We start from the raw sequence: 18,727 nt of genomic DNA, 5'->3' as shown, positions 1-18,727 counted from the left end.
AGGGAGGTACATTACAGAGGAAGAGAGAAGCAGAATTGTACACAGAAACGTTTTTTGCTGTGGCTATTTTCTATTCATATTGTTTATAACTATTTGTTTATGTACGTCGATGGTGAATGTAATGGAATCCTAACCCAATACAGTTCTGCAGCCTGCATGCAGCTGAAATCAACAAAGGTGAATTGTATTTGTTTCTTATGTGTACGAATCGATATCATAGGTGCAACAATGTAGCTGATTTGAACAAGTGTTATGCTTGATTTATATTTCGATGTACGTTCGGTATTGCTCGCCGAAAATACCTGCTCTACAAGCTCGCAACTCGTCGCGATGCCACGCGTTGTGAGCTTGTAGATCGGCTATTTTCACAGACTTTCACATAACAGCCAGGCACGTTAGTTGTTCTCTGGCTGAACTTTGACCCACTTTCTGACCAAAGTCAAGTCCACCAAGTCCAGTGCGTTTTATACAGTAGGCCTACGCTCGTTTTAATGAACGGTGTATGCTTGATATACAGTAACACGCTCAGCCATTACAGCTAAAATAACTACATTTTCCGCCGTCTTGGAATTGCAACACAGACACGGTAAGAAGAACCCAACTGTTCTGAAGATGACATCTAAGAAAGTGGTGGAGTTGTTCTACGATGTGGTGTCTCCATACTCCTGGCTGGGCTTTGAGGTGACTACTTAATTCTTCTTGGATGAATTTACATACCGGTAATTATAGGAGAAATGTCATTTTGCCTTTGCAGATCATGCCAGTTATAGTTACTCCTCTTCTTCCCCTCCATGGCAGTGGAGTGGTTCTCAATTCTCATCAACCTTTTCAGGCCATGACCCCTCCAACCCCTCCCTCACCCTGACAAGCAGTTGTTGAGGTGTAGGAGTTGAGGAAGTTAAATTAATATAATTATTTTTTTACTGGTGAATAGCTGATCTACATGCTATAATAAATACATCTATAAATTATAAAATTATAATAATGATAAAATATATAATCAAAATCACTTGGGGACCGAGATTCTCGGCCCACAGGTTGAGAACCCCTGCCCTCTATGGGACATAAAGCTTCAATGATGAGCGCTCTCGTCTCCATTGATCTTTCAGATCATGTGCCGGTACAGAAACGTGTGGAACATAGAGCTCAAATTACGTCCCGCGTTTTTGGGCGGCGTCATGCAGGGATCAGGTACGTTTTTCATGAGAAAGGCAATTGTAAACACCTGCATTCACATCGTCACATGCCCCGTTTCCTTTCGAAATGTGACTGTATTTAGTTCAATTTAACCTTGAACCAGCCCATTAGCCCAAATATTATTGCCCTAGGACAGTGGTTTTCAACTAATGGTCCGGGGACCACTAATGGTCCTTGAGAGGGTTCCAGGTAACCAAATGGTCCCTTATAGATCTTTAACTCTTGAGAGCGTGAAATTAATTTGGTTTCTACACAATTCTACACAATTACAGAATGTATTTTGATCAACGTTTGCCAACAGCATTGAATTGTGGACAAAATCGTAGCCAACGAATGATGACAAAATATTCTTCAGTTTTGGGTCTGCGAGGCTAAATCTCGTCATTTAATGGTGGTCCGTGGATCAAATGCCAAATAAATGATGGGCCTTGATATGAAAACGGTTGAAAACCACTGCCCTGTAGGATGATGTAGGATCTCCACGGTCCTCCGTGACAATGATTTATTTTTGTCTCGTAGGTAATAAGCCCCCTGGACTGGTACCTAACAAGTTCATGTACATGACGAAGGATCTGAATCGGTTATCCCAATACTGTGATGTTCCTCTCAGTCCACCATCAGACCCCTTTGAAGCTATGTTCAAGAAAGGTAACAATATACTATTAAGACTTGAGCAAAGACAATGTACTCTTTAAATCCCTCACAACCAAGATCTGATTCTGCATCTGTTCCTAGAGACTGATCATTTTGGACCTAGTGTCCAGACCTAGTGTGTCATTCAGAATAATTCCTATCTGCAGTGGGAAGATACGATTCTAGGGGGACTGTTTGCCAAAAATAGCCGATCTACAAGCTTTGATTGATTGAAGTATTTATTAACAGTTTGCAGAATTACAGTACATTTCAAGCACAACTCAATACAAAACTTTGTGGACGACAATATAAAGCATTACACTTGTTTACAATAGGGTCCACCATTTTCAATTCATCATAACATTTAGAGACGTACAAATATACACTTCTATATAGCCAAAAACTGGAAATCATCATAAAAGGAGGGAAAAAAAGGGAAAAAACATACTGTAGAAAAAAGGGGTGGGGAGAATTCAGATTTTACGTGGGCCAGTTTCGAATTGCAGCCATCCGTAGATGCCCTTTGAGAGCGGTTTTGAAGGAGTCAAGGGATTCACATGTCTTAATGACTGTTGGTAGCTCACAGCTCACAACACACGTGTTGCGAATGAGATGTGTTGTCAGCTTATAGATCGGCTATTTTGCATAGGAAATTGGCGTAGAGGGGAAAAATCAGTCCAAGTATTAACAGATGCAACTTGGGTCCATTTACTTTTTAACCAAGAATGGAGGGTTTTAAGTGGTTAATCTGTGCGTTCCTCCCAGGCTCCCTGTCTGCCATGCGCTTTGTGGCAGCCGTACAGGAACGGGAGAAGGGTGGAGACGGGCAGGTGGAGCAGGTGTCTAGAGAGCTGTGGAGGAGGATCTGGAGTGAGGACAAGGACATCACCCAGCCAGCCTCGCTGTCTGAGGTATCACATTCCTTCCTGGATCTGATCTATAGAACAGTGGTTCCCAAAGACTGACTTTTTACTTCTTGTGCACTTATAGCCACAAAGTATAGCACAAGTGGTTCTCGAAGTGGGAAACTGAAATTATAGTTTATTGCTTGACTGCTATAGTACATTGAAATGATCTAGAAAACATGCACTGATCTTACCTCTCTCCTTTCTTGTCTTATATCTGTAGACAAATCTTTAATCCAGTCAATTGTTAATTAATTAATCAAGGACCCTCAAGGGGTCCTTGAGGGAGTTCCAGGGGGTCCCCAGCTAAATGATAGATAAATGGACCCGTTTGGGTCTGTAACTCTGAGAGTGTACAAATGGAACCAAATGGACGCATTAGGGTCCATTTGTACACTCTCAGAGTTAAATTAACATTGATTTTACGATATAAATTGGGGGTCCCAGAGATAGAAATGCCATTAAATGGGGGTTCGTACTTAGCCTGTTGCATATCAAACATAGACTGTAAAAAATATGGACAAAGCGTTCTCCGGGTCTAACATGAACATAAAATGAAGCCTGTTATTGTAAGTCGCCATCTTTCTAGATCCGTTTTAGCCCAGACAACGAGGCGGGACTTCCCCCCTTCTTCTCCGTTGGTTTTTATTTTGACTCGAGTGGGAGGGGAATCCCGATCATAGACTGTAACGGTAGCCACGCCCCTCAGAACATACGAGACTTTATGGTCATTTTTTTAATTAATGGGACCATAATTTTCCAAAAAGAATATTATGACATTAGAAATGAGACTTTAAACTAGTGACTGGAAGAAGAAAGTATTCATGACCATGTTTATTAAGGTAATACAGTCTAGGTGAAGTTGGGCCCAAATACATGGACTTCTATTAGGGGATATGGGTTTTTCTGGGTCCAATGACAGCGCCACAACAGGCCATTATATGAACTTTCAGGAAATCCCGATTTCCTTAGTGGCTTCACAAAATATCTGTCTGACTGCCCCCCTGATATCAAACTGGGGTGGTCCTTGAAATGAAAATAGTTGAAAACTAGAAAAAGTGCCCTTCTGGGCACAGGTCTCCACCAGGATGAGCAAATGTGAAAAATTCCAGGCAAAGGTTTTTCCTTGGCCTCTAGGGAGTTGGCATACAAAGTTATCCACAGATCCGTGCAGTTAGAGGTAAAAACACTTTTCGGCCAGTTATAGCGCCACCTTGAGGCTGAGTTGAAATTGTTCATGTGGCATTTCGTCCTCGGCCTAGTGGGAATGTGGGTGCACAATTTCACGGAAATCACGCGATGTGTTCATGATTTGCAGCATTTTGTTTGAAACTGAGCACTCCTGTGAACTTTGGAAGCCAATCTTAACCAATCAGGATGGAGTCTGAGAAATCTGAAAGACCGGTTTCGTTGAATGGCTCTAGAGAGACTGTGTACCAATTTGCGCGATGTTTGGACAAAATCTGTAGGTGTACTGTGCAAAAACTTGTTTTGCACAAAGCGGCCTCCTGGTGGCGCTATAACAGGCCGTTCTGGAAAGTTTGGGGCAGAGGTTCATCGTTGGCATCCAGGGAGTGTGTGTGCAAAATGTGGCATCGACCGTGTTAACGGTGGCCGAGATTAGCTGGTCACGGACGGACACACACACACACACACACACACACACACACACGGACGGACGGACGGACGGACGGAGTGCAAAACATACTCTCTCCCCATGCCTTCGGCCTGGTGGAGACAATCACTGCTAGAGCTGTAAAGAATCTTTTATGGGGGTCCCTGGCATATCTTTTCCAACGGGGGTCTGCGGGCTAATGAGTGTCATTTTGGAGGTCCTTGACATGAAAAAGTTTGGGAACCACTGCTGTAGAATACCATTGCTGTCGGGCAGAAAACCTTATCTTAATTAACCTTTTGTGGGTGGGTTTTATTCTCATAAATTAATGCCCTACTTGATCATACTGCAGCGTCACACAAAAATATAAAAAATAGTTTTGAACTTGCAGATCTGTTACTTTGGCTAGTTTTTTATTTGAATCCTTAAAAGTAGAGATTTTGTGACATATCGGGTCATATCGGTATCAGTGAATATGCTAGTCTAACCACCGATCCGACACAGGAGTAAGGGGTTGACACTATGGCAGGTACATAAAATAAAACTCCAATGGCATGTCGAGTTTGCTTTCGAGTTGCCCAAACTGCAAGTGCACATTTGCGTGAGGAATCTGCTATAAACACAACACGAGATATATATATAGCTATAAACGCAACACAAGATCACAACACTGGTCTCGGTATTCGGTATCGGTGGTATCGGCTAACACAGAAACTGGTATCGGGATCGGAACGGGATCGAAAAAAGGGTATCGGGACATCCCTACTTAAAAGTAACAGTTTAGGACATACTAGGTTTCCGCCAACAGAGACGAAAAAACTTTACAACTAGACAATTAAAAGCAACAGATCACCATAAAAAACACAGAAAGGTTGGGAGCTTGTTCCCACTGTTCCCATAACGATCTGATAATGTGAAGAGCCAAAGAGGCTCATTGTCACATCTTGCATGTTCTCACACACTCATTTTAAATCTACGGAACGATGTCCCCTCAACCTAGGAGAAACTCTATTACAACATAGTGAAGAGGCTGTATGTTTTCTATTCCATTTGTAATCATAATTTATCTTTTTCTTCATTGTTATGATTATTATTATTATTGTTGTATTATCATAGTACTACTATTTGTGTTCCCATTTACTCCCAGGCAGCAATGAAGGCAGGGCTCTCTGCCAATGAGATTGAAGAGCTGCTGAAGCTGTCCACCTCTAAGCAAATCAAAGACAAGTTGAAAAGTACAACCGAGGAAGCGCTCGAACACGGGGTCAGTATGACTCACGGCCACAGGTTCTCTCCTCCATTGGTTTATTAGATCCTGTTCTGTTACTGACTGCAAGTTTACTTTAATTTCATTTGGTTATTTGTGAAAAGACTGAAACAGATGCAATTGATATTGATTGAAGTGTGTGATGAAATTATGACAGGTGAGGTGGAAAAGTCAAGTCTACAGTCTACAGAAAGGGGAAAAAACAGAAAGACATTAGAAGCAAAAAGAACAGAATCATTCTTTTGACTTTTTTTGGTCCACCCAAATGCAGACACTTAAAATGGATGGTCCACTTTCTGTAACATGACTTCAGGATTATTATATCCAGATATGGAAGGTAAAATGAACCAATTCTCTCTTTCCATGTCTTTGACAGTCATTTGGCTTCCCAATGATGGTGTGTCACGTGAACGGCAAGCCAGAGATGTTCTGGGGCAATGATAGATTTGAGCTCATGGCCCACTGCATAGGTGAGATATTAATAATATATTATTATCGCTTACCAGATAAATTCATCCATGCAAATTAATGATATTATATGATTCATTGTCATGGCTGTTAGTTATAATAGTTAACATATTCCTAAAACAGACATTGGCTGTATACAAAGCAGATTGCCATTTCTCCCCAGCTTTATAAATGAAGAATTTCACTACAGTATGACTAGGAATATTTTTGGCTGAAGAGTACAGTTATATAAAGCAACACACATTTATGCTGTATTTACAGTTACTATACAGCGTTCACACTATATTGCCGTCAAAGTGCTTTGACAGCATATTTGGCCATATTCGATGGCAATTCATTAAAAACAATATTAAGCTAAAGTTACGTTTATTTAACTACTTATTAATATTGTATTATGCAACATAAGGCTACTTTGATATTTGACTGCTATGTTCACTTTGATTTGTTTGAGGGTTGCACATCATTTCCACTTAATAAATAGTGGAAGTCCCCCAGGGGTCTACAATAGGCCCCCTCCTTTTTTCCCTCCACACCAAATCTCTTTGTCGACAATAACCAACCTAGAATCTCATTGCGATGCATTGTGGGCTTGTAGATCTGTTCTTTTGACTAATTGTTCGCCCCCAGAAAATGGACGCTAGGGTTCATGTAGATAAGCAAATCACAATTAATTTCCTTAAAATCTTTGTCCAATCACATCCCTCTGTGTGTTCCAGGAGAGAAGTGGATTGGGCCTCAGCCAGATAAACCATCTGCAAAACTATAACGTGAAGCCTTCCTTCAGACACTGCGTGTCTGCTCATAGATCATGGGAATTGCAAAGAAAATTGATAAGCTGTTTATATGCTTAGTCCCCAGCCTTGAGATCGCCCCATTCATCTCCAGAGATTCTCCTGGTCCCTAATAAATACTGTAGATATTGTTTTACACTTGTTTGTTTCGTCATTTGATCAGCTCCTTTGAAACGCATCTCGTCGTCATCACTGACCAAGTGCTGCACAGATGACAAAAGGTTGCCATTCTAGTTCTAGGGACAGGAAAGCTCTTGGCTAGATCCAACTGCAGATACTTAGAGAATATGCCAGATATGAATAACAAAAGACTGAGGAGAAAACAGATTGCATGGTGGGTGGGGTTGGGTTGGGGGGGGGGGAAGAGTGGAAGGACCAGTTTGCTTAGACAAAGAACGAGAGAGGCAGGGTGAGCGTTAACGGACTCACAACAAACTGACAGCGTGGAAAAGGATTTATAAGACGGAAGCACTCCAAGGTCGTAGATCTCTGCACAGCCTGACATCGGTGTGACCACAGACTTAATTGAGGAGGAAGTGGAAAGGAAAAGAATAGGTATTGGGCTGCAGGTGGAGTGGGCGGAGTTGAGGCGACACTGCAGCTGTAACTTAGACAAACAGAATACAACTCCCCTGAGCCTTGCAAATCACCTGAGAGACAGAGGGAGAGAAACAGGTGACAATAGAAGATTGCGGACAAGAGCTACACCTGGACTTAACACAGCCAAATCGGGAAGATGCATGGCACTGTGACAGCATGATCACTGGAAAATTTATTCATTATACACAATTGACTGGATTAAATATTTGTCTACAGATATAAGACAAGAAAGGAGAGAGGTAAGATCAGTGCATGTTTTCTAGATCATACATCTATGATCATTTCAATGTACTATAAGCAATAGTTCTCAAACTATAATTTCAGTTTCCCAATTCGAGAACCACTTGTGCTATACTTTGTGGCTATAAGTGCACAAGGAGTAAAAAGTCAGTCTTTAGCTGTACTTTCTTGGTGGCGTGTGTCCATGATTTACATTTAAATTGTAATCAATACGTGTAACTTTCGTTTTGGGTGTGTCTTTCTATTTCTATTAATGCTCAGGCATTGAATGGAAAGCTCAGGCGGTGTGTACGGTAGTAGGCGATGCTTGGATTGGATTAGACGGTGCTTGCGTGTCTATACATTGTGTAGGAGTGTAAATAAGTGTTTGCCCTTTGGGTGGATAACAATATCCTCGCTGGAGCAAAAATGCAGATGGACAGGTTGAGAGAATGCGCACAGGTCATTAGAGGAGTGCAGTTTGGTCGATGGGTGTGTACTGTGTAGTGTACATGTGTTCCAGGAAGTTCAGGAACACATGTACACACCCATCGACCATGTTAATGTTGATACAACATCATGCAACATCCATCCAACAGTTTGACAGGTGTCATCGCTTAGCTTTTGGGGCAGGGTGTATCCTGAATGTCCTTATACGCAGTATATGTTTAAAAGTGAAAGAGAGAGACTTATCTTTTCTCAGGCTGGGTGTGGGTTTTTAATTATGGGCTCCTGAAAGGGAGGAATGAAGGAAGGAAGAAAGACAGATAGGAAGATGGCGAGATTGAGTTTGTTGTACACGTTGAGTGAGTGAGAGAGAGCACGAGATCATGTCTAGGTTCCAGTTACACTTTGGCTCTCTGTGCGATCCCAGACACCTTCTTCTACTGATTAATAGAACTCATGTTACATCACAGACCGCTGCTCCCAGACTGAGAGTCGAGGTCATTCAAAACCATCTTCACACCCAATCCCGTCATTAGCCACCATCGTCATCGGCTACTCAGCAGAGTGCTAATTTAAATGTGAAAGTGTAAAAATGGCCCCGTCTTTTAGATTAGGGAATACAGTACACTTAATTAAAGGCACCCAGCTGGGCACTAGAGCAGCATCCTACTGTGCACAGTAGCTCTAACACCCAAAGACACGTACTGAATGAACATGGTTATATCATCATCCCATAGGCCTACTATATGAGATATTTCCTTTTATTTATTTCCAATTTATACGAGATATAATTGATTTCATAGTTTTGAGCTTTTCCACAGCAGATGAACTTAAAACCCTGATTTGTACAACCGTGTCCCACACCTAAAATAGCAGATCAGATGTGACATGAGCTTGTTGATCTAACATTTCCGGCATAGGACACTGCCGTATGACTGAATACACTGTATAAATTACTAAATTTAGTAATTAACTAAAGGCATATGTTCTCACTGTCATGGGCTCACATACAGTGGTATGTAAATGTTTTACGTAAAAGTATGGTATTCAAAATGTACTAGAGTAAAGGTACAGAAGTATTAATTGGCATCACAATATGCTAGTACCTATTACCTAAAGTAGAAAGTACTTTTCAAATCCTCTGAAAATAGCAGATCTACAAGCTCGTAGATAGGATATTTTCAAATTGCCAAAGTATATAATAGGTCTGAAGTGGTTTTGTAATAATAACAAAATCTACAATGTACAATAAGTAACTAAAGTTTTCCAATAATCATAGTGGAGTGAAAGTACAATATTTGCCATTGATATGTAGTGGAAAATGCTCCAGTAAAGTAAATAAATATACCTCAAAGTTGTACTTAAGTACAGTACTTGAGTAAATGTAGTTATTTTACACTTTTATGCTCACATCTCTCTTACCATCTGACAGGATGACGACCTCCATGCCATTGTCGGGAGCAGACTTCCGCTGCCAGCACGGCGATACCATCTGCGGTGAGTTATCCGTCTGTATGTAGGAATATGTACGACTGTTATTATGATGTTGCCTATACTGGGCCATCTGACTGTACTGTGACTACTGTATGATTGATTTTCATTGAAATCCTTCCATTAGCCTTTTATCTTTTTAATAAACGGGATGAAATAAGTTGCAATGTAGTTCCTGTTGGGCTACATTGAACAGGCCTATATAATATGATATCAGAGGAAACATCGAATGTGCATTGAAAAAACCCCCAAAAAAAACATTTTTGATTTGCCTGGAAAGTTCAGGGATCAGTATGCAACATTCAAAAGTAGTTAATGAACATTCTGCACAATTTAGTTAGACGTTTCTCTCCAAAATAGACTGTGGGAAAACTCCAAATGGTCCTGGAGACTAACCAAATGCTGTTGTGTCATTATGAGGTATACAGTAGAACTGGCCAATTATGATCAATTTATAATTCATCATACATACATCACTCTTCAAAAATCGGTTATTTTTGGCATGTGAGTCGATTGCACAAAGTACAACATTATTCTCAGGATAGTACTCACTTGAACCATAGCATCCCTATTCTGGGCATGTCATAATAAGTGAAACAGTCGGTGAAAATAGCAGATCTACAACCTCACAATGCGTCACAATGTGAAAAGTTGTGACCTTGAAGATCAGCTATCATCGGCGAAGAGATTTGGCGTAGAGGGCAAAAGAGGGGCCAAGGATAGACTCCTGGGGGACCCAACCCAGTAAACGAGGTATCGGAGGAGGCTCCAGATATTACCAATATTGGGGTGCAAGTATTGGGGTGCAAGGTAGGCGTGTACCTAGAGAGTGAAACTTAGCCTCTCCTTTTTTGTGGAGCCAGGTAGTGTGAAGGACCAAAACAAAGAGAACCCTTAAATTGATTCGAACAGTCTCTTTGTATGTGAACCAGAGGTGGGTTTGGTTACAACATATTTGCTTTCAATAAAAATAACAAAAATCATCAACCAACATAAATTGCATTCAAAATTCAGTTGAAAAGAACCAATCAATCAAGAAACACCCAAAACAAAATATATTCAATCAATGTTTCAACTCAAAGACCTGGGGGTACAAATGGGGTTAGTTCAACTTTTTGAAAATAAAATGTTGTCTTTTGAAATAAACCAAAGTTCAGTTCCAATAAAACAAAGAACAAACAGATCCTCTTCAATGCTCAATGTCAATGGAAAAAACTCTTGCTGTCAGTCAAATATATTCCCTATGGTGTAGGGTTACCTGTGTGTTGCTTAGGGTCTGAACATGGTCGACTCCAAACACAGGAAAATCCTGAAGGGCAACTCGTCTTCTCCAAACAAATCACAGATCCTCACTTCCAATTACCCTCCCTGGATTCTAAACGCAGTGGAGGTTGAATATCTGCAGGCCTGCTTATACATTTAGTGTATTTATGGGTTTTTTATGTAACTTTCTCCAACTTGAGCTACTTAAAATAAAATAAACCGGTAGAGAATGTAGGGCAAATGTCCTTGAGAGCTGCTGCCAACATACAAACTGATTCTCATATAGTTAATTGACTGGTGGCTTGTTAATTAGAGTCAATTGGGACTCTGGCTGTCACAGTGGTTAATGCAGATTGCCACATTTCTAACAAATGAAACAAAACAAATGAAGCAAATAGCCAGACCTGAGACCTCCATTATATTTTGGAATTATGTTATTTTTGGAAAGCAGACCCAGCCTCTTCTTAATCCCTTAAAGTTGGCCATGCCAGTAAACGGGATAGTCATTTAGTATTTTAAAACAAAATGCCAGGCGCCAGAGCAGGGCATTAAAGTCCCACACCACTCCTACAGTTCTCCTCTTGGAGGCATGACTGATACAGAGTCCAAGTCCTTTTCACATTCTTTCACTGGAGATGGGAAGCTTCTCTGTACTTCCCCAAAATCTGAGTTTGGCTCTGTGATGTCACCAATGCCGTGAGCATATGAACATTTAGTAGATGCTTCCATTTTTTGTGTTTCAGGAAATTACTTTACTGAATTAGGTTTTAAGTATGAAGTAAATAAAGTAATACATAAGATAAATCATTAAAGTTATCATTATTATTATTATAATTGTTATTATTATTATTATTATTTTACGAGTTTTCAAGGTTCACAGACATCGTAGATAACACAAACTTGCTTCACTTGAGAACTGCAGAGTGGAAAAAGGAGGAATACTAGTTTTTTGTCTAGCTGCTGGTGTAGGCTGCTTGGCATTCCATCACAAACAATGTAAAAATGTAAATAGGGAGACATTTGTGTTTAGTCTATAATTATGTGGCCATGTGCCCCTGGCCTGAATGATGACAAGGTGACAATGACCATTTTATTGCATTCACATCTGTGTTTAAACCTGTCCTGTGGCCACATAATGTAGGACACATTATTTTTTTAAACGTATGTTTATTGATTTTTCTTTACAACATAGTAATTTCAAAGCAATTATTGTAACACGTACGTTACATGCAGACAGAAACACACACCAGCAGGTGAGGCCCTTCAGATTGTTTCCATTGACCCACATTCCCTAACGCAAACATACTTTTAATTCTAAACCTAAGCCTCTACACAATTGGTAAGCAGGGAATGGCAAAACGTCTGAAGATTTTTTTTATAATAATAATGGGGTCCAGCACCGTATTAAAAAAACTGTGGGAATGTACCTTTTTTACGAATGGCAAAACGTCCTCATTTATAGGATTGCCCTAATCTTTCCACTTCGCAAATATAGAAGTAGCATACACAAAGACACTCAAGGACTGTGAAAGACAGACACACCAATAGCAAACTCTTTTGTGACGTGTGAGGTTTCTCAAAGCCTGGGGCTCAAGGCTCAATGGCTGTCAGAGAGGACAATGACAAAAAAGTGTTCTTGATGTAGATGTACTGTATATGCTAGGGGTGTAACCATATAGGAACTGCATCGAAAAAGTATATCGAAATGAAAACGGCAACGTTGACTATGTATCGTATTGTTTTGCAATGGAAATTGCTATGCAATTAATACATTGTATCGGTACTACATTTGTGTGTGTGTGGTAGAACATTTTAAAAGAGGGGTCAACCATGTATATGTATCGTATCGCTGTTAAAATGTATCATTACCCCCCCCCCCCCCATTCTGAACATTCTGTGTGTGTGACCTCACCTGTACTGTTTAACATTATTTAAAGCATTCTCTATTATTATCTTCTGTATGTTGTTGTTGTTGTTGTTGGCTTGAGGAACACGTCTTGCTCCCGTATATGAGAGACTGGCAAATAAACCTCCTTGATTCTTGATTCATACATTGCAAGTCATTCTGGATGAACAGGACAGACAGCGTTATAAGGCCCTTTGAGGAGCGTAAATCAGCAACAACAGGCCAGCTGCGTGACATTTCCTCATATCTCTTTACAGAAATCCGTCTATATGAGCAGGAGGTGATCGTAGTGCCCGTGTTTCTGCTGGCCTCTTTCCTGGTCACCCTGGTCTTCATCCTTCTGCTGCGCTTCTGTCCAGAGAAGGTGGACCGCATCCGACCGCAGGCCTTTTCCTTTAGACCCAAGCGCGTCAGGGTGCTGCAAGGCATTGATGGTAAGGCAAATGTGCTTTTTATAATGTGCAGAAAGGACTGCACATTCTGTGCTATGATAATACAACGAATGCGGCTTCGTATCAAAAATGGTCCTTGAGCAAGACACTGAACTGCTCTCGATGAGGAACTGGTACCTTGCATGACACCAAGTGGTGCTAAAGCACTGCCCTTTTGCCCTCTAGACAGCAATGTGCCCTTTTGAAAATTAGTTTGTTCATTTTATTTTTGTTTTATCCAGTGTTCAGTATGTGGCCCATGGTCACATTGATCAATTCCGGATTAAAAGCGTCTAAAATATATTTTATGCCCCACAATCTATGAATCTCTCACGCGGCGGTTCCATGCGCCTCACAGGGTGCAGTTTTTTCACTTGAGCACCTGCCCCTCAAAATGTCTGCACGCCACAGTGTGTGAATGTAACGCACATTGTAAAGTGCTTCGGAAAAATGGCACTAAATGCAGACCAAAGATCCGATCATCTTTTTATATTTTCTCATAATTAAATCCCTGCTTTTAGATGACTGTGCTGTAAATGAATGGTTATCGACAGTCCTGTGAGCTAAACATAATACATGTTGTATTGAGGTGTGGGTGGGTGGAGATGTTTGGCATTCGTCAGCCCATCCTTGCACTAATATCTTTATTCATCCTGGTAATGTCCTGGTGTAGTGTGACGTTAATACTGGCACTGATCCCCTAATAATCCCGTCACGCCCCATTTCTCAACCCCCCCCCCCCCCCCCCCTTCTCTCTTTTTCACTCTCTCCTCAGCTCCGGTCGGTCTCAATATCATGGAGGGTGAGAGCATAGCCCTGGACATGCCCAACTCCAACACCTACTCCACTTTCACCCCGCCTCATCTCAGTTACTCGTCCAAGAGTCTCTCTTATCCCGTGGGCGCGCCCTCCCCCCTGGTGGCCGACGCCTGCAGGGCGGCGACGCTGCCTCACCAGCCCGTCAATACCATATACGAACCGGTGGTTCAGCCCAGGGAGCTTCCGCGCCAGAGGCTGCCCGAGTCGTTCAACCTGGTCACGCCACTCCCCAGAGCGTTCTCCCTGCGGACGGAGTCAGTGGTCTCCCTCTACAGGGCTCGCATGAAGGACAGGAACGTGGTGCTCCGCGTGCTCAACGGTGAGGGGAATGAGGCAAAGGTTCACCCCAACAACGGCTCATATTCAAATCATATTGTCTAGAGACCACTGGTTCTCAACGTGGAGTCCCCAGCTAAATGAGTGATAGTTTGGAACTAAATGGACCCTTACGGTTCTGTACAAATGGGTCCGTTTGGTTCCATTTATTTTGTACACTCTGTGTGAAATTAACTTTAACATGTTATGGTGTAGATTGAGTCCCAGAGATACAGTTGTATGAAATGGTGATCCATGGTGGCCTAATGCATATTAGATTTGGTGTTTTTGAAAAACAAAAAAAAGGTAGTTGTCCGGTCCCATAATACCTGAGTTCATGCTATTCTTAGTCAGGGCTGTACTGTACAGCCCGACTGCATTTAAAAAGAATATATATAATTAATATATATATATAATGCAGGTGCCGTATATTGTTAATTTTAGTTTTCCATCCCTTCTCAGACACTGCGGACGCCACAGAAAGACACAACTTCCTGGGTTTGGCGTCCTTCCTGGCCCAGCTGGGACCTCATCCCTTCCTGCCAGAGCTGCTGGGGGTGGTGTCTCTGCGAGCCCCCCTGGTCACCGTGGTGGAGGAGCTGGAGAACAGAGACCTGCTCAGCTATCTGTGGCGATGTCGACAGGTATATATAGGGAGTTTGTTTTGTTTGACATAGAGGGACCTAATATACAGCCCTGGTTAACAAAGTGTACAGTACACGGAGTACAGTATATGGTTTAAGAAGTGGTCAACTCTATTTTATCCTTTTACCGTTATCTACTTCTCATCTTTGGACTTACACTTTATATAAACAAAGCATGTTGTATTGCATTCTAATGCACAACATGTGTCAAAATCTAAGGTTGATGGTGAATAACACACTAGTATCCTTATTGTGTAACAGGTGAAGATTAAGTTATTTACTTGATGGTGTTCTTTTTGTTTCTCAGGACAAAGTGGATGATGTGTGTGAGATGACAGAGAGACTAATATTCACCATGGCCAAGCAGGTGGCTTCAGCGCTGGTCAGTATGCTAATGTCTCGTGGATGTCTTCATGCCTGTTCAGGCCAAACGTTTGACTTTCAAATCACTGCAAGCTCACATAAATCACGCGGTGAACCACAGAAACCCTTTTTCTTTTTTTGCTATGCTGATATTTCCATTCATATTTCTTTTGTGCACCACTGTATGTAAATGAGTAGCGTCCCTGTTCTGGTGTGTACACTCAGCAAAACGTGCAGTTCTACAAGCTCTCACAGCGCAAGCGCAGCTTGTAGATCAGTGGTTCTCACTCCTGTGGGTCGGGACCCCCAGGGGGTGTCCCAACAAACATGATTTTGGGGCTCCCACCCAGATGATAGTGAAGTGACAATTTAATTTAATTAAAATAAAATAAAAGAAAAGAAAAAAGACGTACTGCATCAAAGGTAATCTACAAACTATAGTATAAAAACTGTTGTCGAATAATATAAGAAAATTAAAATATGATTATTTTGGGGTGGTCACAGCCTGGAAAGGTTGAGAATCACTGTTGTAGATAAGCAATTTTCGGTGAAGAGATTTGGTATAGAGAGAAAAAAAGAGATCCCAGGATAGAGCCCTGGGGGGAAGTATATAGGTTTTTAGCTACTTTATCAGTATGTCAGTAGCTACATTGACATTTATAGTACGTACCTCTATTTGATTGATTGGGAAAGATAACATTCTTATCTCACTCAGACAGGATTTCAAGAGTTCTATTCCCAAAATGCTAGATAAATCCATTTTCCCTGACATATCCATTAGTAAATGTCTAAAACATTCACTGACTCTACAAATGTCACCATTTTGTCAGGTCCTAATAGAGGTTGTCTCTAAAGCCTCACATTGATGATGACTCTGAATGTGCTGCCTTCTTGTTGCCAATTTAGGAGTTCCTTCACAGCAAGGATCTTCTCCATGGCAACATCTGTGCTCACAACGTATTGGTCAGTAAGGAGTGCACGGCCAAGCTGTGGGGCCTGGAGGCGGTTTACACCAGGAAAATCCATGGAGGCACTAAGAGTGAAGACCGCGAGAAGAAATGGCAGGCCCCCGAGATACTGGTGAAGAGACCTGCCGGTCAGAGCAGTGACATGTAAGTATGACCGCAGCATGTTATTATTATAATAGATGAGATGTTCTGCTGCAATTGCAGATCTACAAGCTCACAACACGTTACTGGCGCACTGTGAGCTTGTACATAGGCTATTATGGTGAAGAGATTTGGTGTAGAAGGACTAAATGTGGGGGCTAGTGATAGACCCCTGAAGTAGTAGAGTAGTAACTACTCTCTCCTCATTCAAATACTATATATCACAAAATATTATGTATAAAGAGCATTTGCTGTATGGAAGTCATGCTTCCTTCTTCATTCAATAATCATTTCTGTTTGTCTCTTTGTAGCTGGTCATTTGGAATCTTGCTGTATGAAATGGCAACCCTTGGTAAGTTGGCTTTAAAGCTCTGTAAAACTGATGATAATGATACATGTGACTCTGTTGAAAAGAATCACATCGCATAGTTTGCACAGTATTACATGGAATTGAACTGCGTTTGAATGTACGAAAAGGACCCGCAGACACTGTAGATTGTAGAACATCCTTGCTGCTGCATGTGTGTGATCAAATTCCCCCGAAAGTACATAATTTCCTCCAAGATTTCTGGTGTTTGAGAAGATTCCATTCCATACACAAGACATCGAGACTTATATGATTGTGACACTCACCTGTCTACCACCTTGTCCTTAACAGGGGAAGCTCCATTTGCTGAAATCCCTGTTAAAGAACTTCTACAGTTCCACCAAAGGGGGAAAACACTGAAAAGGCCTCCCCACGCCTCCAATACACTGTAAGTATCTGCCATGAGTTGCCCTGTAATACAGTCAAACCTGACGTTACCTGGCTATTCGCGGGTGCTGCATTTGCACTCATCCACGTCACCTTCTCTCCTAGATACTCCATCATCAAGTCCTGCTGCCACTGGAAGGAGCAGGATCGACCCTCGCTAGCGGAGTTGAGCCGCAAGATTCAGTCGGGAGAGAAAAGTGCCAACGACAAAGTGATCAGGGTGCCAGAGCCGGTCAACATTGAGCGGTACCTAAAGGAAGCCGGTTATGGGGAAGCAAACAGTTATACCGTCTTCTGAGCAAAGAAAACAACATTACTGCAACAAACATGCACTATGGGACAAATGCTCCCAAGTAGCACCTTGAACACTTTATGAACACTTACTGTAGGGCGTTTTGGTCCTAGAAATTGTCCTCTCTTTTTGTTCTTCCATTTAATTAAGGGTCATGTAAAATATGAGTGAGAAGAACTATTTTGTGGTACATCATGGAAAAGTTGTTTACTTTTAGAAACTGTGAAGACCTCATTTTGTCATGCTTTTGGTTAGTACCCTTGAGTCCAGTCAAGTGGTTCTCAACGCCGGTCCTGGAAAACCCAGCCTGCTCCTATACTACCAGATGTTTACATGGTGCCCCAAATTGGAATGATTCCTCACTTGCACAGCAAGAATGAAAAGCAGCAGCCATTCCTGTAAACCCTTCTTGGGTTTACAGGAATGGAGGTTGGAAGCCACACCGCATGCATTTTGTCAATACTTCTCTCTGTGATGGTGAGCTGGGGAACATGAATTATTTTCGTACAGTCAAAGCCATAGTGTTGGACTAGATAAGTAAACTTGATCAACACACAACTACTGGTCCTCTTCACCTTGTAGTTGTTTATCATACTGTGTATATATAGTTATGAAGGTTTACAAATCAATCTGGTTTACAACCTGTAGCCAATGTATAATAAGAGATGTAATATATAACTTCAGTCTAAAGTTTTTTATGATTTTTCAGTTGGGATGAAAGAGCATAATGTATTTGGGTTGGTTATCAATATCATGTATTAATACTAAGGTTTTAGTTTTAACTGTGATATGTCACATCATGTGATTGTGCCATTTTGTTGCACAAACTCAAATGTGAATAAATTATAAATGTCACAAATTCTCCTGTTATGATTTTACCTTAAGTTACAATATATATAGAGGGCTGGCTGCCCCACACCCACCTATTCATTTCATTGAAAGTTGCTCTAAGGCTCAGAAGCACATGAAGCACCCAGAAGGACCTCTCTACTTCCTTCTTGGATTAGCCTCATATTTTGTCGCCAATAGAGCAGGTGCACTATTGTTTCAGACGAAGCAAGCGCAGTAGTGTCCCAAATCCTGCAATACCAGATTTATCCACCAGGTTGCTGAGGCTTCAAGTTCAACCAGTCTCCCTGGTTCTGGGGGCTTGGATTTTTAAGTTTCTCAGCATTAACGTTGGATCCAGGGACCACCA

At 41.4% G+C, this 18,727-nt stretch overlaps 2 protein-coding genes across 3 annotated transcripts; both read left to right on the top strand.

Moving 5' to 3' along the window:
• Window positions 1-36: 36 nt before the first annotated feature.
• LOC310856434 (glutathione S-transferase kappa 1-like) lies at window positions 37-7,012 on the top strand. Of its 2 annotated transcripts, XM_083761865.1 has the most exons (8): window positions 37-177; window positions 582-681; window positions 1,110-1,191; window positions 1,717-1,845; window positions 2,596-2,741; window positions 5,498-5,614; window positions 5,994-6,087; window positions 6,802-7,012. In XM_083761865.1, the coding sequence occupies exons 2-8, from the start codon at window positions 613-615 to the stop codon at window positions 6,849-6,851; spliced, it is 687 nt and encodes a 228-aa protein (XP_083617991.1). In that variant the 5' UTR covers window positions 37-177; window positions 582-612; the 3' UTR covers window positions 6,852-7,012. The 2 variants fall into 2 exon arrangements, with proteins under 2 accessions (XP_083617991.1, XP_083617992.1); XM_083761866.1 differs by lacking the exon at window positions 37-177 and having other exon boundaries at window positions 457-681.
• A 271-nt stretch (window positions 7,013-7,283) lies between these two features.
• Window positions 7,284-18,377, top strand: styk1b (serine/threonine/tyrosine kinase 1b). The gene is made up of 10 exons (XM_083761857.1): window positions 7,284-7,715; window positions 9,575-9,639; window positions 13,060-13,236; window positions 14,009-14,371; window positions 14,830-15,011; window positions 15,319-15,393; window positions 16,281-16,486; window positions 16,795-16,835; window positions 17,142-17,238; window positions 17,343-18,377. The coding sequence occupies exons 2-10, from the start codon at window positions 9,576-9,578 to the stop codon at window positions 17,533-17,535; spliced, it is 1,398 nt and encodes a 465-aa protein (XP_083617983.1). The 5' UTR covers window positions 7,284-7,715; window position 9,575; the 3' UTR covers window positions 17,536-18,377.
• Window positions 18,378-18,727: the final 350 nt, after the last annotated feature.

The sequence above is a fragment of the Protomyctophum parallelum genome (genome assembly GCF_964188405.1).
Source record: "Protomyctophum parallelum genome assembly, chromosome: 3".
Classification (NCBI taxonomy): Eukaryota; Metazoa; Chordata; class Actinopteri; order Myctophiformes; family Myctophidae; genus Protomyctophum; species Protomyctophum parallelum.
Note: the sequence above shows the minus strand (reverse complement) of the source record. Positions and strands in the feature narration are given on the sequence as shown.